General features: G+C 43.8%; 1 protein-coding gene across 1 annotated transcript in view; it reads left to right on the top strand.

The window, feature by feature from the left end:
* Positions 1-549: 549 nt before the first annotated feature.
* Positions 550-19864, top strand: part of LOC134571537 (aldehyde oxidase 1-like) — a 52882-nt gene continuing 33567 nt past the window's right edge. Inside the window, exons 1-8 of the mRNA XM_063429870.1 lie at positions 550-695; positions 1450-1507; positions 2307-2403; positions 5745-5850; positions 6252-6378; positions 6804-6865; positions 12554-12601; positions 14529-14609. Coding sequence (XP_063285940.1) covers positions 639-695; positions 1450-1507; positions 2307-2403; positions 5745-5850; positions 6252-6378; positions 6804-6865; positions 12554-12601; positions 14529-14609 — 636 coding nt within the window. The 5' untranslated portion in view covers positions 550-638. The remainder of the gene's footprint in view (positions 696-1449; positions 1508-2306; positions 2404-5744; positions 5851-6251; positions 6379-6803; positions 6866-12553; positions 12602-14528; positions 14610-19864) is intronic.

The raw sequence follows: 19864 nt of genomic DNA, 5'->3' as shown, positions 1-19864 counted from the left end.
ATTCACTAAAAAGTCAAGTGAAAACAAAATTGCAATATCAAGGCTAAAGCAGCAGATTTAAAAAAGAAAAAAACACTCCAACCTTACTATAGTAATAGTTTTCCTATTTTACCTTCAATATTTCAACTTGGTATCGATTTCACCATGCCATACTTTAAAATAATTGGTTGTTTCTCCAGCAGTTATGTTTTTGCATTTAAGTGAAAAAAATCAAATTAATTCCTGAACCGGCAAAAAGTACATATCACTGGATTTTACTGAAGCGGAGTTTGCTCTGCTGAATTATTCCCACTAGTAAAGGATCTGACACTCTTGAGTGATAGTGGTGAAGCAAAAAGAGTACTTGTATTATAAAGATTTGAATAGAGCAGCACATTCTTCAGTAATGTACAATGTGGGCTTTTTACAATATTTATGACTTTTCACCTTAAAATTCAAACTAGTCAAACCTGTACTGTTCAAGTCCTTAAAATATGTGCAATAGGATGAAACTTGTTGACGCTTGAAATATGATTACTGGTTTGGTGTGCTCACTATACTCTGATTTCAACCACCCTAAGGCTTGTCTTTGCCATAGTTCTACAGCAGATGTCTTCATTGTTATTCAATGTGACATTTCAGATCCTGGCAGAACAGTAATGATGACGGCTCCACCGACATCTGATGAACTTGTTTTCTATGTCAATGGGAAAAAGGTAGGTTTTCGATTTGAGCTTTGTTTGACAATTTTTTTGCTTTTCCTTTGAAGAGGAGTATATATTTTATCATCCCTAACCTTCTTTTTACTAACGCAATCAATTCAGATTAGAAAAAGGTATGTTGTGCCATAAGTACAGATTGAAGAATTTTTTGCATTTTTGACCTTCCAATGCTATTTATAGAGAATTATATTCCTGAACTGCGGGTGAAATGTGTGTATATTTTTATATATTTTGTGATCACCATAAAACAAAAATCACTCAAACTTGCAACCTTAGTGCACGTGTTTCTTTAATAAATATAATGCAGTACGTTATACTTTAATGTTGAATTTTAAACATTTGCAAAGTGATTCTTCGATTATACACGCACACTTAAACTTGCTTTTTGTAATGTACTTTTAGTACCGATAATCAGACATCATTTGTTACTGCTTTAAAATAAAAAGGTAACATTTTTTCTAATGACTACAGACAGGAGGTAAACAGAATTACCATAAACATGAAATGAACAAATGAATGGAAACTGTAAAATGTGGTAAAAATTGAAAAATGTTAAATGTTGGTTTAGTTGTCCACTGCATTCCCCTTAGTAAACCAAATTCTTCAATTTAAGATCCTTTTAAAGCGAACTGGAATACCCTTAGTTAAACATTTGACCTCCGCACTGCTGTCATTGTGTATTGGTAAATCCTTGTTGCAAATATTGTCTTTTCTCATTATTTTACTCTCTATTTTCTTATTAATGCAGATCGTAGAAAAAAATGCAGATCCTGAAGTTATGCTCTTGGGTTACCTCAGGAGAAATTGTATCCTTTTTTTTGTTTGTTTGTTTATATTTCCAAAGCCAAACCAGTAACTGCACTGTTCCATATAGATACACTTGGGTGCAACAGAACCAGGAACCAGCGCCAAGTCCCTAGATACAGTTTGCAAGAGAGAAGGTTCAGTCACTCAAAGATATCAAAAGGACAAATTTATTGGAACTCAAACGTCCAGCAGCATTTTGACCAAAACTGTCTTTTTCAAGCTTAAAAAGACCATTTTGGTCAAAATGTTACTGCAGTCTTACATACCTTTCAAAGTTTTTCACTTTATTGTGTGTGTGTGTGTGTGTGTGTCTGTGTGTGTGTCTGTGTGTGTGTCTGTGTGTGTGTCTGTGTGTGTGTGTCTGTGTGTGTGTCTGTGTGTGTGTCTGTGTGTAAAAAAAAAAAAAAAAGCATGTCCCCTTTGTCTGTCAGAATGGTGAAAAGGATACAAACTCTCCAGGATTACAGTATCAGAATAAAACTAGTGAGTGTCCTGACAATCTGGCTCAAAATATCCACTCACCCACTGCACATTGACAAGAGAAAAAGCTTGCCTGGTCTGACTAGATAGTCAGACCAGGCGAGCTTTTTATCTTGTCAATAAGCAGCGTTCCATAGTTTGTCATATAAGAACATATCATGGTAACAGCAAGTTGATCCCAGAAGATAATCAGTTGCCGATCTTGGAATCTTTTTCTCAGCCAAAAAACTTAACTTTTTCTGGTGTGGGGTTTGTCTGAAATGTACAAAGATGGATGTAATAAAATGTAAATGTTTCTTTCCTTAACTTCTTGCTCAGTGCGTCTTACAGGAACAAAATATGGATGTGGAGGAGGTGGCTGTGGTGCCTGCACAGTTATGGTGTCAACCATCGATCCCATCTCCAAGAAGATAATGTATCCTATAGAATAGGAGAATTGTGCGTTATTGTATTTGGAAAAGGTCTGTTCCCCAAATTTCTGTTCCTGCAATTTCCATGCCAATCATTTCCCCCTATACTGTCAGTTTATTCCTAATCATCTTTCCTCCAGTCTGTTGTGGGGAGAGGGTTGGGGTGTAATGTTTGTGTAATGAGCTGTGTAATCTGTGGGGTTCTGAATGTTTGGTATGGCGACTGAGTTCAGCCTCTCCGTATTTCATGGTTAAAAAATAAATAAAAATCCTGGTTTGCCCTCCTGCCTATTGCTTACCTGTGAACAGTGAAGGTGTGAGATACCAGGTGGGCAGAGCTTGTGGTCTGCTCCTTTGTTGGGTGCAGGCCACTGAGCACCCCACCTAGTCTGCTACTTCTGAATAATTGACTCCTGGCTGGATAACCTAGGAGCAGTGCTCACACTGAAAGCTAGTAAGGTAATTTTGTGTATAAAAAGGTTTTGATTCACATGATCCAAATCGAATTTTGCCTTTTTACAAATCAATGGAAAGACCCCACCTTGAACATTTGGTGCAATTTTGGGCACAAACTTTAAAGGATATTGCAGAACTAGAAAAAATGCAGAGCTACAAAACTGGTAAGTGGGATGGAAAATTGGAACGACTAAAGGCTACAAAAACTGGGTTGTTTTTCTTTAGAAAAAAATCTGAGGGGATATGGTAGCACTATACATATATACAGGGTTAGTTAAAAAATGATGTGCTAATCTGTTCATTAGCAGGAATATACAACAAACAAGAGTTCACACACACACTGAGATTGGAAGAAAGATTGGAGGTTTTGTGTACAGCAGAGGAAGGTTTATTTACAGTAGGGACAAAATATGTCAAATTATTTGCATGTTATCAGATTCTATAGATACATTTAAAAGATTGGATGAATTTTGCATATGCAGAATATTGATATAATTGATATGTATGTAAACGGGTTGTTTGGTGTCAAGAATGGTTTATCTGATTATGGAGTCAATAATTGTTTGTTGGTTTTTATTTTTTTTTGGCATTATTGGCAATGGTTGTAATTGTAGTTCGTCCCCAAGAGTGGCGAAAAGATACATCCCCATCTGTCATACAACTCCCACAATGCTATCCAGCTGGGGATCTATACTTTGCCCATCCTTGTAGGGTTGTGTTTGTGTGCAGTGTTTGTGCATTTGAATGTAAGCCTGTTTTTGTATAGAGTATATGTGTGCATGTAGGGTTGTATTTGTATGTACTATTACAATTGGAATGCAGAGGTGTACTTGTGTGTAGTGTTTGCGTTTGAATGCAGTGGTGTGTGTTTGTATGTATGGTTGACTTTTAAATTCAGGTGTGCAACTGTGAGTTAGTGTATGCATATCATTTTGGCATTTTAATACTGGGTTTCACAGCAGCATCCGTGCTGTGAATTGTGGGAACCGCGAGGAAGCATGGTAGAGATATGCTCCCTCCTCCGTCAGCCCTCAGCAGTAGTGCCGCCGGACCGGCGAGGCCGCTTTAATGAAGCAGTTTTGGTCTATAGTTTATGCCTCTGAAGGCATTTGGGAGTTAAATCACTTGTCTCTATTTATGCCGCCCTATCCACACTTCCCCTGGCTGTGAATGACACAGCCTGCATGAAAACACAATGGCTTCATTTTCAATTAGCTGTAACTTACTTAAATTTTTGTATCTCCTGCTCTGTAAACTAAACTTTAATTACATACAGAAGGCTCCCTGAGAATCTGGCAAGCTATAAACTGAGCGGGGGATAAGGAATTCTAAATTAAACCGAACTTGCAATAAAGGAAGTGTTAACATTAGATGACGCTCTACAGGAAGTGTTTAGAAAGACTGAAGTCAAATGCAGGGAGGTGTGGCTAAGGTTGCATAAACAAAGTGATTGAACATCTAAATGGCAGATAATTGAGTAGTGAGACTTCAGGGGCATGGTGTATACACCAAACCTGTTTTTATAAAGCTAATGTTGTATTGGTGATTTTTGTGTCCCTTTAAGCTACTTCTTTGCTTTTGGACAACCTTCAAACTCGAACATGGGAAAATTCCTTTGAACAAGTAATCTACATACTTAACAAAAAACCTAAAGGCTAAGGCTGCATTTGTTTGCTTACATAATGTAGAGCTATAAGCAGAAGATTCAAATAAAGGAAAGGGGTAAGCTAACATTATTCCTTACAAAACACTGTGTGTGGTCGACATTGAAAGAGCAATCATTGACAAAATATTTCATACTTTTTTATTTTTTGCTAGAATCTAAGGGCGAGTGACTAGGATTGTATGGTGTATTGTGACACACAGGGTGTGTTTTTTGTTTTTTGCATAACTTAACCCTGTTAGGTTAGCTAGAAACCTGAATTTCAATCTGCATTATCACCTGAGGTCCTACGGGTTGTTTATAAACACTCATTGCCTGACATTAACCTACTTTCATGCATTTTGATTTTTAAATTAGATTTTTTTTTTAATAAGTTTGAATTGCTCTAACTTATATATGTTTTTACATGTGCATATCACTTATGCAGATATTTATTGCTGCTTACAATTGAGTTTTACTGAGAATTGAACCAGGGTTGGTGCAATCTTTATTCTAAGGATCAAATCAACCAATTCACAAGGGCCCTGCGTAGAAGAAAAAGGTCCATGCATATTTTCTACCCAACATGTAATGGGTTGCTTACTGCATTCCAAACAATCCCCCAATGATTATTCAACAGGATAGTCATCGTGACTAAGAATTTACTTTCTTGAGGGATAACCGGTTATCTAAAAAACTAATTTGTACTTTTACTATATAATGTATTGTCTGTGACTTGTATTGGTTTGTCTATAACCTTCTTTATGATAAGTAGATGTTACAGCAGATTTTAGAATTTATACCTGGTGTAAAAAAATTGATACATATAACCTGTATGTTACAATAATGTTCTCAATAAAGATATCTCTGAAATATCTTTTCGTAGCGGACAATCTCAAGAGCAAGAAATTATTATAAAAGAAATAAAATTAAGTACCCCTGGACATAAAACTTGGACTTCTTTTTTTGTGTATGATTAGATGGAGTAGTCATGTGGACTGTGTGAAAATGTTTGTTTTTTGTTCCTTAAAAAAAAAAAAAAAAAAAGCGAGAGAAATCTAAAGATGAAGGTTGTAGGGGTTTTCATTCTATTAAGTTATTGCTGGACTACAGTCCTGAAAGGATGACCTGCTCTCTTACTGGATAATTTGTTGCATTTTAAAATCTTGGAATCAAATGTTAATAGTCAAAGTCCATTTGAATCAGACTTTTATCTGCCTGCTTTTGTTATCCTTTACAATTCTAAAGACACTATCCAGCCACTGCATGCTTGCTCCCGATTTGTTCTCTGAATAATATGGCTGTGACTACGACCGAAGGAATCGGTAACTCGGCCAGGCTACACCCAGTGCAGGTACAAAATATCACTGAGCCGCAACACTGTTAAAATCTGTATTTGGCATTTTAATTTTCTTTCTGTTGTGCATCCTCCTTAAATTTGTTACACAAATGAAATCATGAGTTGAAGGGGGGAGGAGGGGAGTGTTGAGCACTTTACATCTGAAAAATGTGAGCTTTTAGATGTAAAAATGTGTGAAAGGATGGTAGGGACATATTGCAAATTATTCAGTCAAATAACAAATTACCTGAATAAAAGGTCTAATAAAAAGATTGACCACATAGAACTTGTCATGGAGTTTCAGCTGCATTATCAACCATTTGTGAAAACTGAGTTCTTATTTTCTATTTATTTTTCTATATATTTCTAATTTCTGTATGAAACATTTTAATTATGTGTATTCATGCCAACCACAGGAAAGGATAGCCAAAGCTCATGGCTCTCAGTGTGGATTCTGCACCCCTGGCATGGTGATGTCCATGTATGCATTACTAAGGAACCATCCAGAACCCACCATGGACCAAATCATGGATGCTCTGTCTGGTATGCACACAAATTATTTGACATTCGATTAAGCTCTTCTAGTATTCGCTTGCATGTTGACTTATTATATAGGGTTTTTGTGGTTGTGGATCTCTCGCCATAGAGTTGATTAAGGCTGACTGGTATCCAAAATACCTTCTCTTGGATAAATTGTCAAACCTCCATCTGACTCTCATCACCTACATTCTCAAAGAATCTTGTTTCTCTGGCAGAGCATATGAATAGAATAGATATAATATAATACTATATTATAAACTGATCAGATAAGTGATAATGGGGTTATTTTCTTTCTTTAGATTGTAAACAACATTAATTTTTTTTTATTTTTTTTTACAAAGGATGAAACGGTTTACCAGAGATCTGGTAATGTTGGTGACATCTCAACTTTGAGGTTTCATTTTATACTGCATATTTGTTTTTGTTAGGAAACTTGTGTCGATGTACTGGATACAGACCAATTCTGGATGGATGCAAGACTTTCTCCAAAGTAGGTAGTCTTATGCAACTTTGTTAAAATCTATATATCTAAAGATACATTTTTATTGTTTTTCCAAAAGAACTGCTGTCTAAATTTGAAACCTGGAGAAAGTAATTTAACTTCTACTTATAAATAGTGAATGTCATTTTGTGTATACAGTATTTCATATTCTATTTAAATAAGTGGCTATAGTGGATATATCATTACAGCTTAGGTCGCTGCAGACAGGGCCGGATTAAGAGCACACTGGGCCTGGTGCTGACAATTATGATGGGCCTAATTACGGAATCTTATCGACCAAAAACATTAAAACAATCATACCTCCCAAGCGTCATGTATCTGATGGAGATGGTGCTGGAGGGTAACTCATAGGATGCAGCTATAAGAAAACACATACTCTATGCTAATCTCTCTCTAATTTATATCTTTCATCTTTCAATTAAATCCATAACCCTTAACAGCAGTGTCCAGTGAAGCAGGCAGTCAATGGGCGGGGTAAAAGGGTGGCCACTGGTGCGAATCACGTGACCAGACCTGCCAAAAGGGGAGAACATGCCAAAAAAGGGGGCATGTCTGTCCAAAGAATTTGAAGGACAGCCTGGCATGGCATGAATGCATGTCAGGCTGCCTGCCAATCATGCAGGCTGTCCAACTAAGGGCATACTATGCAGGCAGCACCCTGAGCTTGACATAAATGCGTCTAATGATGTGCTCACTCAATGCTTTCTAAGGACTGTCCCCTAGCACTCGCTGGTCCACTTGTCTCCTTACCTTCTTACTAGCAGGCAGAAGTTCCTGGTATATAGTCTGAGACAGATAAAAGGTGTATGTAGTGAGTGTAGATGAATGGGGACATGCCACAGTGTTGGAGAGACCAACGTCTGCATTACCTAAACTAATTTTATTGTCAGCCAGTCCTCACAAGTTTTGTTCCCATACATCCCTCTTAAGCTTCCAAACTTAAAGGGACACTATAGTCACCAGAACAACTACAGCTTATTGTATTTGTTCTGGTTAGTGGAATCATTCCATTCAGGCCTTTTGCAGTAAACACTGTCTTTTCAGAGAAAATAACTCCACTGGCCACTCCTTAGATGGCTGCTAGAGGTGCTTCCTGGGGCAGTACTGCCTAGTGTGCAGCACTGCCATTCAGTGTCTCCACCCTCGGCATGCAGACACTGAACTTTCCTCATAGAGATGCATTGATTCAATTTATCTTTATGTGGAGATGCTGATTGGCCAGGGCTATGACTTGTGCTGGCTCTGCCCCTGATCTGACAGTCTCAGACAATCCTATGGGGAAGTATTGTAATTTGCTCAGACCACCACTTCTGATGTCAGCAGACAGCCAGCAGCTGCAGACTTGAATACAAGTTATATTTTACTATACTTACTATAGGGAGGCAAGAAGGGGGCAGGGTGGTGGTTTTAACATAATAGGGTCAGAAATACATAATACATGATTGTGTTCCTGACCCTATAGTGCTACTTTAAGCAAGAGTATGTGAAGAGTAGTTAAGGTTGCCACCTTTCTTGGAACAAAATACCAGCCTTAATCCTTTGTATAATCACAAGGAGTGACATCAGAGAAAATTCTGTAAAATCACCAACAAACTACTCAGTTTGATTCTGCTGTATAGATGGATTGCTCCCAGTGTCTCAGTCTCGCAAGTGTCTCAGTGTCCCTATGTATCACAGTGTCAGTGTCCCCATGTCGCCCAGTCCCCTAGTCTCCCAGTGTCTCAGTGTCCCCATTTCTCCCAGTGTCTCAGTGTGTCCCCATGTCACTAGGACACTGGGAGACCTGGGGACACAGACATTTAGGGAAACTTGGAGAAATGGGGACACAGACACTAGGGACACAGACACTGGGAGACATGGGGACATTAAAACATTTGGGGACACTAAGACACTAGGGACCCAGAGACATGGGAACACAGACACTGGGAGACTATGGGACGCTGGCTGGGAGACTATGGGACGCTGGCTGGGAGACTATGGGACGCTGGCTGGGAGACTATGGGACGCTGGCTGGGAGACTATGGGACGCTGGCTGGGAGACTATGGGACGCTGGCTGGGAGACTATGGGACGCTGGCTGGGAGACTATGGGACGCTGGCTGGGAGACTATGGGACGCTGGCTGGGAGACTATGGGACGCTGGCTGGGAGACTATGGGACGCTGGCTGGGAGACTATGGGACGCTGGCTGGGAGACTATGGGACGCTGGCTGGGAGACTATGGGACGCTGGCTGGGAGACTATGGGACGCTGGCTGGGAGACTATGGGACGCTGGCTGGGAGACTATGGGACGCTGGCTGGGAGACTATGGGACGCTGGCTGGGAGACTATGGGACGCTGGCTGGGAGACTATGGGACGCTGGCTGGGAGACTATGGGACGCTGGCTGGGAGACTATCACTTGGGGACACTAGGCACACAGAGACATGGGGACACTAGGCACACAGAGACATGGGGACACTAGGCACACAGAGACATGGGGACACTAGGCACACAGAGACATGGGGACACTAGGCACACAGAGACATGGGGACACTAGGCACACAGAGACATGGGGACACTAGGCACACAGAGACATGGGGACACTAGGCACACAGAGACATGGGGACACTAGGCACACAGAGACATGGGGACACAGAGACATGGGGACACAGAGACATGGGGACACAGACACTAGGCACACAGACATGGGGACACAGAGACATGGGGACACAGAGACATGGGGACACAGAGACATGGGGACACAGAGACTGGGGACACAGAGACTGGGGACACAGAGACTGGGGACACAGAGACTGGGGACACAGAGACTGGGGACACAGAGACTGGGGACACAGAGACTGGGGACACAGAGACTGGGGACACAGAGACATGGGGACACAGAGACATGGGGACACAGAGACATGGGGACACAGAGACATGGGGACACAGAGACTAGGCACACAGAGACATGGGGACACAGAGACTAGGCACACAGAGACATGGGGACACAGACACTAGGCACACAGAGACATGGGGACACAGACACTAGGCACACAGAGACATGGGGACACAGACACTAGGCACACAGAGACATGGGGACACAGACACTAGGCACACAGAGACATGGGGACACAGACACTAGGCACACAGAGACATGGGGACACAGACACTAGGCACACAGAGACATGGGGACACAGACACTAGGCACACAGAGACATGGGGACACAGACACTAGGCACACAGAGACATGGGGACACAGACACTAGGCACACAGAGACATGGGGACACTAGGCACACAGAGACATGGGGACACTAGGCACACAGAGACATGGGGACACTAGGCACACAGAGACATGGGGACACTAGGCACACAGAGACATGGGGACACTAGGCACACAGAGACATGGGGACACTAGGCACACAGAGACATGGGGACACTAGGCACACAGACATGGGGACACAGACACTAGGCACACAGAGACATGGGGACACAGACACTAGGCACACAGAGACATGGGGACACTAGGCACACAGAGACATGGGGACACTAGGCACACAGACATGGGGACACTAGGCACACAGAGACAGGGGGACACAGACACTAGGCACACAGAGACATGGGGGACACAGACACTAGGCACACAGAGACATGGGGGACACAGACACTAGGCACACAGAGACATGGGGGACACAGACACTAGCCACACAGAGACATGGGGGACACAGACACTAGCCACACAGAGACATGGGGGACACAGACACTAGCCACACAGAGACATGGGGGACACAGACACTAGCGACACAGAGACATGGGGGACACAGACACTAGCCACACAGAGACATGGGGGACACAGACACTAGCCACACAGAGACATGGGGGACACAGACACTAGCCACACAGAGACATGGGGGACACAGACACTAGCCACACAGAGACATGGGGGACACAGACACTAGCGACACAGAGACATGGGGGACACAGACACTAGCGACACAGAGACATGGGGGACACAGACACTAGCGACACGACATGGGGGACACAGACACTAGCGACACTGGATGGGGGACACAGACACTAGCGACACTGGATGGGGGACACAGACACTAGCGACACTGGATGGGGGACACAGACACTAGCGACACTGGATGGGGGACACAGACACTAGCGACACTGGATGGGGGACACAGACACTAGCGACACTGGATGGGGGACACAGACACTAGCGACACTGGATGGGGGACACAGACACTAGCGACACTGGATGGGGGACACAGACACTAGCGACACTGGATGGGGGACACAGACACTAGCGACACTGGATGGGGGACACAGACACTAGCGACACTGGATGGGGGACACAGACACTAGCGACACTGGATGGGGGACACAGACACTAGCGACACTGGATGGGGGACACAGACACTAGCGACACTGGATGGGGGACACAGACACTAGCGACACTGGATGGGGGACACAGACACTAGCGACACTGGATGGGGGACACAGACACTAGCGACACTGGATGGGGGACACAGACACTAGCGACACTGGATGGGGGACACAGACACTAGCGACACTGGATGGGGGACACAGACACTAGCGACACTGGATGGGGGACACAGACACTAGCGACACTGGATGGGGGACACAGACACTAGCGACACTGGATGGGGGACACAGACACTAGCGACACTGGATGGGGGACACAGACACTAGCGACACTGGATGGGGGACACAGACACTAGCGACACTGGATGGGGGACACAGACACTAGCGACACTGGATGGGGGACACAGACACTAGCGACACTGGATGGGGGACACAGACACTAGCGACACTGGATGGGGGACACAGACACTAGCGACACTGGATGGGGGACACAGACACTAGCGACACTGGATGGGGGACACAGACACTAGCGACACTGGATGGGGGACACAGACACTAGCGACACTGGATGGGGGACACTGGAAGAAACAGCGTCCCCATGTGTCCTAGTGTCTCGGTGTCCCTGCTGCCTTTCCCCCCCATCCCTCACTTATCTGAGCTGTAGAGCAGTTGTCTGGACTCTGTGCTGTGTTGCTGGTCCCCACGGATCAGTGAGTAGTACAGAGAGGCAGGGATATGCATAGACATAAAATACTAGACGCCACATTGACTTGTACTTCCTATTGGCCGCCATCTTGGATCGGTCACAGTGTGATCTGCAAAATAGACATGTATAGAATATATGTCTATGATCTGCAGAGCAAGGTCCTCAAAGTAAACATGGTTAGTCTTAAAATCCACCTGGAGGGCTGATGGAGCCCTCATATTTTTTTTTTTTTCAATGGGCCTATTCCATGGGCCTGGGCCTGGAGCTGCAGCTCCATCAGCCCCTATGTTAATCCGGCCCTGGCTGCAGAGTAAGTTCTTCTGTAACCTAAAAATATCAGAATCAAGAAAAATTTGACCCTAAATTCATCCAGGTTTACATTAGGGGTAGATTTAAGAATGGCTGTCTGCAGCCTTTGAAAGCCCTCCCCTTCTTCCCCAGACTTGCTGTGGCTGTTCAATCAGACTTCCCAATGCAGTTAAATGAGACCTCTTTGCAAGGCAGGTTCTTGGGTTGTGTTTGTGTGGGTTTAGTTTTTCTCCTGCACAGTTTAATTTGTTTTGTTTAATCACTTCTAATCTCCTTTCCATTCTCTCAAAGGACTGCTGTCAAAACAAGAGAGATGAAAATATGATCACAGAAACCGAGGTAAACGGATCCATTTATTATCAATGTATTTTAATTACAGGCTTTGGAACTTTCACCCTCTGCAATCTGCTAGCATATTTTTCACAATATTATGGCCTGTTTTTTGTTTTTTTTTTGTAAATCTTTATTTTATTGAGGCATATATGAAGGGTACAGAATAAAGAAAGGGAAATGCAAGGGTATTCCACAAGAAATGAGAGTTAATTCAGCGGTAACAGTGCTATTTACATTTCCAGAATATGAGTGCCTCATTTTTTATGTTTATAAGACTTTTAACAGAAGCGTATATTAAACAAACATGCTAAGCATATTGCAAGGTTAACCCACATTAGGTAGTAGCATGAGTATTTGCGCGTTTTTAGAATATTAACCAGCTGAGTTAGCCGTTTATACTGTCAGTGAAGACCTGTTTAAAACAACCTGAGGTACATGGTTAAATATAACAGAATAACGTGAGATAACATACGAGTAGTTCTAGATATTTGAGTATTGCTAATCCGATTAACTATGCTAACACAGCCTGGTTAAGCAGTTATTCTGAGCTGGGTTCAAGCTAAGTAGGCATGGGATGTTGCTACACAATTTTGTATATATTGACATTGCTTACTAATAATGTTTCCCTACTCTGCTTATCAGGACATGCAAATTGTATGATTAACCAGGGCAAAACTAGTGTGCTTAGTCATATAGTATGCTCAGGGAAAACATGCTAACTAAGAGTAGTTATAGGCATCTGCCACGCTGTGCCCAGGCCCAGGTTATGCTTATCTGATGGTTTGTAGTCCAGGAGAGCTCAGGTGGCAACATAAGTTTAGGGAGTACCAGTCCACATCACATGCTGTGCTGCGTCCATGTTTGGTACCCCTTATGGCCTGTTTTTTGACTAGTTTTGTAAGGTGCTTACAAACACCTTAATTGTGATAATGGCATCTATTCCACAAGAACAGCCTTAAATATGTTTTTGAGTTCTATAGGCCTGGGGGCCTGTTTTATTACCAGTACATGTTGTATTTTAAAATTCCGACTGACCCATATCCTTACTGGTGTTTAATTACCCACAATTAGGACATCTAAATTATTTTTTAATTAACCCAGACTATAGGTTAATAGGTTTTGCAACAGGCTCTTTTACTCAACCAGGATTGGGTGAGAATAACTGTATTCAAGTAATGGATCCCCATTCAATTATGGCAATGTCCAGAAGCAAGTTCTAAATTGTCTTTAAAATGACATCATGTTGCACGGAGGAAGTATTGGCATGTACAATGCTATCTATGCCGACCCAAAAAAGTTATCATAAAATAAGAATAAATTCTAATTGACCATTGATGGCTAAGAAACAATATATGCAACTTGTGCTGAAATCGTTCAATGTAGATACTTGCTCTTTTCTACGAACTCTTGGTATTTATTTGCACTTGGCCTCTTTAACATTTATATAGTTATGCTCAGACCTATTATTGTATCTGCAAATACGTCACTACAACATGGGTCATATAATGCACTGTATATCCCATGATGCATTGGCTTGTAGGGGGCAGTTCTTGTTAAATCTTAAGATCACTTTCTGTTGTATATCCAATAAGCACAACATAGTTAGTTGTCTCGTACCCGAAGCATAATAAAAAAAACGAGTGACATATTTCTAATGTCATTTCATTGGTCTATATAGTATATAGCACAGAGTAAAATAGGGAACTAATGGAAAGATTGTGTTTTTTTTTGTTTTGTTTTTTAAATGAAATATAAATTCTCAGCTTATTATTGCTATTTGATTCAAGCAGGGTTCTTTGCTTTGTATGGATTGTATGTTAATGACTTGCTTTTGTATAACACTTTGTATTGTAAAGCACTGGACAATATGTTGGTACCATACAATTTATGGTGAATAAGACGTGTTTTTTTGGAAAAAACTTTATCTCCGTAGAGCTCTCCAAAGCTCTTCAATGAGAAGGAATTCTTACCCTTGGATGCAACACAGGAGCTGATATTCCCTCCTGAACTAACAGTAAGTGCTTTAATCAGGGCTTTGTCATTTGGGATCCCCCTAGGAATACTTAACAACCAGTTTTATTAATAGTGATCAATGGGGCATCTATTTTCAATGTTGGGGTAATAAACACACAAATCTTGCAAGGAATAGTGATGTACCGAACTGTTCGCTGGCAAACATAGCGTGTTTGCGTTCGTCACGGCGGGCGAACACATGCACGGTTCGATCCGCCCCCTATTCGTCATCATTGACTAAACTTTGACCCTGTGCCTCACAGTCAGCAGACACATTCCAGCCAATCAGCAGCAGACCCTCCCTTCCAGACCCTCCCACCTCCTGTACAGCATCCATTTTAGATTCATTCTGAAGCTGCATTCTTAGATAGAGGAGGGAAAGTGTAGCTGCTGCTCATTTGATAGGGAAATGTATAGCTAGGCTAGTGTATTCAGTGTCCACTACAGTCCTGAAGGACTCATCTGATCTCTGCTGTAAGGACAGCACCCCAAAAAGCCCTTTTTAGGGCTAGAACATCAGTCTGCTTTTTTTTCCTGTGTAATCTAATTGCAGTTGCCTGCCTGCCAGCTTCTGTGTCAGGCTCTCAGTGGATACTGTGCCCACTTGCCCAGTGCCACCACTCATATCTGGTGTCACAATAGCTTGCATTTAAAAACAAAAAAATGTTTTTCACTGTAATAGATTGAATAGCAGTTGTCTGCAAGCGTCTGTGTGTCAGGCCAACAGTGTGTACTCTGCCAACCTCTGCCAGTGCACATTGCCATTCAAATCTGGTGTCACAATAGTGTGCATTTAAAACCAAAAAACTTTTTTCACTGTTATATATTGAATTGCAGTTACTTGTCTACAAGCGGGTGTGTCAGGCCTACAGCATGTACTCTGCCAACCTCTGCCAGTGCACATTGCCACTCATATCTGGTCTCACAGTAGCTCGCACGCATAGTACTACTAATCCAAAAAAGACAGGCAGAGGCAGGCCACCCCGCAGGGGCCGTCGTGGTCGTGGTGCTGTGATTCCCTTTTGCCCTAGAATAATGCCCAATTTTCAGAGGCCATGTACCCTGAACTTGAAAAGTTCTGAGGACATAGTTGACTGGCTAACACAGGACACCCATTCTTCTACAGCTTCCGCTCGGAACCTTGATGCACCATCCTCCTCCAGCTTAGCTTCGGGCACCTCTCAAGATACCACTCACCCGCCTGCCGCCACCACCAACACTAGCACCACAGCCGCTTCACTTGGTATGTCAGAGGAGTTATTTACACATCAGTTGGAAGAAATGAGTGATGCGCAACCATTATTGCCAGAGGATGTAGATAACAGGGATATGTCTCAGTCAGGCAGCATTACACACGTACGGTGTGATGATGATGTTGTACCCGCTGCAGCTTCCTTTGCCGAGGTGTCAGATACAAGTGAAGCGGTTAGTGATGACGATGCATCCGTGGATGTCATGTGGGTGCCTGCTAGAAGAGAAGAACAGGGGAAAAGTTCAGATGGGGAGACAGAGAGGAGGAGGAGGAGACGAGTTGGAAGCAGGGGGAGGTCGTCGCAAGGAGCTAGTGGCACAGTAAGACAGCATGCATCGGCACCCGGGGTCAGCCCGACAGCACGCCAATCAACGCATGCTGTGTCCACCACCAGAATGCCTTCATTGCAGAGCTCAGCAGTGTGGCATTTTGTTTGTGTGTCTGCCTCTGACAACAGTGATGCCATTTGCAACCTGTGCCAAAAGAAACTGAGTCGTGGGAAGTCCAACACCCACCTAGGTACAACTGCTTTGCGTAGGCACATGATTGCACATCACAAATGCCTATGGGATCAACACAAGAGTACAAGCAGCACACAAACTCAAAGCCGCCATCCTCCTCCTGGTCCAGCATCTTCAGCCACGTCAACCACTGCTGTCCTCCTTGCCCCCTCTCAACCATCCGCCACTCCGTCTCTTGCCTTGAGCAGTTCCCGCTCATCTGCCCACAGTCAGGTGTCTGTCAAGGACATGTTTGAGCGTAAGAAGCCAATGTCAGAAAGTCACCCCCTTGTCCAGCGTCTGACAGCTGGCTTGTCTGAACTATTAGCTCGCCAGCTTTTACCATACAAGCTGGTGGAGTCTGAGGCGTTCAAAAAATTTGTAGCTATTGGGACACCGCAGTGGAAGTTACCCGGACTAAATTTCTTTTCACAAAAGGCAATCCCCAACCTGTACTCGATTGTGCAAAAGGAAGTAATTGGGTAAACCTGCTGACGGCTGCCAAGCATGGAATGCGTGGCTCTGCAGAGGAGATGGTGACACCGCCACGACTTTCAGGCAGGCCTGCTGCCACCTCCTCTACTCCTCCTACTCCATCCTCTTCCATAACCTCCTCGGCTGAGTCCTCTTCTGCTGCTGCGTCTTGCTCCACATCAACGGCGCTCCCCAGGTACTATTCCACATCCCGGATACGGCAGTGTCACGCCATCTTGGGTTTGACTTGCTTGAAAGCAGAGAGTCAGACCGGACAAGCACTCCTGTCCGCCCTGAACGCACAGGTGGAAAAGTGGCGGACTCCGCAGCAACTGGATATCGGCAAAGTGGTTTGTGACAACGGAACAAATTTGTTGGCGGCATTGAAGTTGGGCAAGTTGACACATGTGCCGTGGGTGGCACGTGTGTAATCTGATCGTACAACACTTTGTGCATAAGTACACAGGCTTACAGGATGTCCTGAAGCAGGCCAGAAAGGTGTGTGACCATTTCAGGCGTTCCTACACAGCCATGGCGCACTTTGCAGATATCCAGCGGCGAAACATGCCAGTGAGGCGCTTGATCTGCGACAGCCTGACACATTGGAATTCAACACTCCTAATGTTCAACCGCCTGCTCCAACAAGAAGAAGCCATTAATGAATATTTGTATGACCGGGGTGCTAGGACAGCCTCTGGGGAGCTAGGATTTTTTTTGCCACGTTACTGGACGCTCATGCGCAATGCCTGTAGGCTGTAGGCTCAAACTTTTTTCACTGTTATATATTGATCTGCGACAGCCTGACACATTGGAATTCAACACTCCTAATGTTCAACCGCCTGCTCCAACAAGAAGAAGCCATTAATGAATATTTGTATGACCGGGGTGCTAGGACAGCCTCTGGGGAGCTAGGATTTTTTTTGCCACGTTACTGGACGCTCATGCGCAATGCCTGTAGGCTGTAGGCTCAAACTTTTTTCACTGTTATATAGTCAGTCGCACCGAAGGCACCATCAGCGACATCATACCATTTGTTTTCTTCCTGGAGCGTGCCCTGCGAAGAGTGCTGGATCAGGCCGTAGATGAGCGTGAAGAGGAAGAGTTGTGGTCACCATCACCACCAGAAACAGCCTGATCAGCATCGCTTGCTTGACCTGCGGCAATGCCGGAAGAGGATTGTGAGGAAGAGGAGTCAGAGGAGGAATGTGGCTTTGAGGAGGAGGAAGACCAACCACATCAGGCATCCCAGGGTGCTCGTTGTCACCTATCTTGTACCCATGGTGTTGTACGTGGCTGGGGGGAAGAACATACCTTCATTGAGATCACGGAGGAGGAGGAACGGGAAATAAGTAGCTCGGCATCCAACCTTGTGCAAATGGGGTCCTTCATGCTGTCGTGCCTGTTGTGGGACCCTCGTATAAAAAAGGCGGAAGGAGAACGACCTGTACTGGGTGTCCATGCTACTAGACCCCCGGTATAAGCAGAAAGTGGCTGAAATTTTACCAAATTACAACAAGTCGGAAAGGATGCAGCATTTGCAAAATAAATTAAAAAGTATGCTTTACACAGTGTATAAGGGTGATGTCACAGCACAACTGGAATCTAACCAAGGAAGAGGTGAAAGTAATCCTCCTCCTCCTCCTCCTCCCACGCCGGCAAGGACAGGACGCTTTAAAGACGTGTTGTTGATGGAGGACATGCAGAGCTTTTTAAGTCCTACGCACCGCCACAGCCCTTCGGGATATACCCTCAGAGAACGACTCGACCGACAGGTAGCAGACTACCTCACCTTAACTGCAGATATCGACACTCTGAGGAGCGATGAACCCCTTGACTACTGGGTGTGCAGGCTTGACCTGTGGCCTGAGCTATCCCAATTTGCGATAGAACTTCTGGCCTGCCCCGCTTCAAGTGTCCTGTCAGAAAGGACCTTCAGTGCAGCAGGAGGTATTGTCACTGAGAAGTCGCCTAGGTCAAAGTCTAGATTACCTCACCTTTATAAAGATGAATGAGGGATGGATCCCAAAGGGACTGACAGTGGGCGATACATTCGACTAAAAAAGGGCCTGATGAGATGAGCTGCCTTGGGCTAAAAATGGTGACCCTATGTAGGGGGAACAGTCCCTATTCTGCTCTGTCAGTGTGTATCAGGGTCTCTGAGGACAGGTGTCAATCCATATCTTCCAAGTGACCCTATGTAGGGGGAACAGTCCCTATTCTGCTCTGTGTCAGTGTGTATCAGGGTCTCTGAGGACAGGTGTCAATCCATATCTGCCAAGTGACCCTATGTAGGAGGAACAGTCCCTATTCTGCTGTGTATCAGGGTCTCTGAGGACAGGTGTCAATCCATATCTGCCAAGTGATTCGCCTGCCCATTGAAGTCTATGGCAGTTCGCCCGGTTCGCGAACGTTAGCAGAAGTTTGCGTTCGCCGTTCGCGAACCGAAAATGTTATGTTCGCGACATCACTAGCAAGGAATACCATGCGGGTTTATAATGCTTATCACAGGCAGAAATCTCCCCTCTTCCCCAATATGTACCACTGTAGCTGCTAACGGGGCTCAAGAATAATATTCCCTTCTGTAAATAACACTGCTTGTATCTAAATCCTAAATGATGTCTGCATATGTTAGCAGTTAATGTAGTGCTGTTTCCACATATAAACAGTTTTCAGTTTTCTATGATATATTGATGCACTACACTTATACAAGTAATTCATCTTGATAGAGATTAGCTGTACTCCCATAATCAAGTGGTAGTTTTGGTACAGTCTGGCATAGAAATGATTAAACTTTCCCATTATACGTTTTATGGTTGGCCATTTGTAAGTTTCCCAAATCTGGCCCAATGGGTATGAGCGAACCTGGACAATTGCAGGACCAGCTCTAAAATTTTAAGACGTACTATGGAGTAATCAGGCATGAGAGTGTATCTGTCATTGAAATGGTACACCTTCTGCCTCAGTGCATGTAATCCATATGTGTTGCTAAAGTAGCTAATATTAAAAATAAACTCTCCTCAGAGATTTAAG

Source organism: Pelobates fuscus, chromosome 8 (assembly GCF_036172605.1).
Source record: "Pelobates fuscus isolate aPelFus1 chromosome 8, aPelFus1.pri, whole genome shotgun sequence".
Taxonomy (NCBI): domain Eukaryota; kingdom Metazoa; phylum Chordata; class Amphibia; order Anura; family Pelobatidae; genus Pelobates; species Pelobates fuscus.
This window is presented reverse-complemented; position numbering and strand designations above follow the sequence as displayed.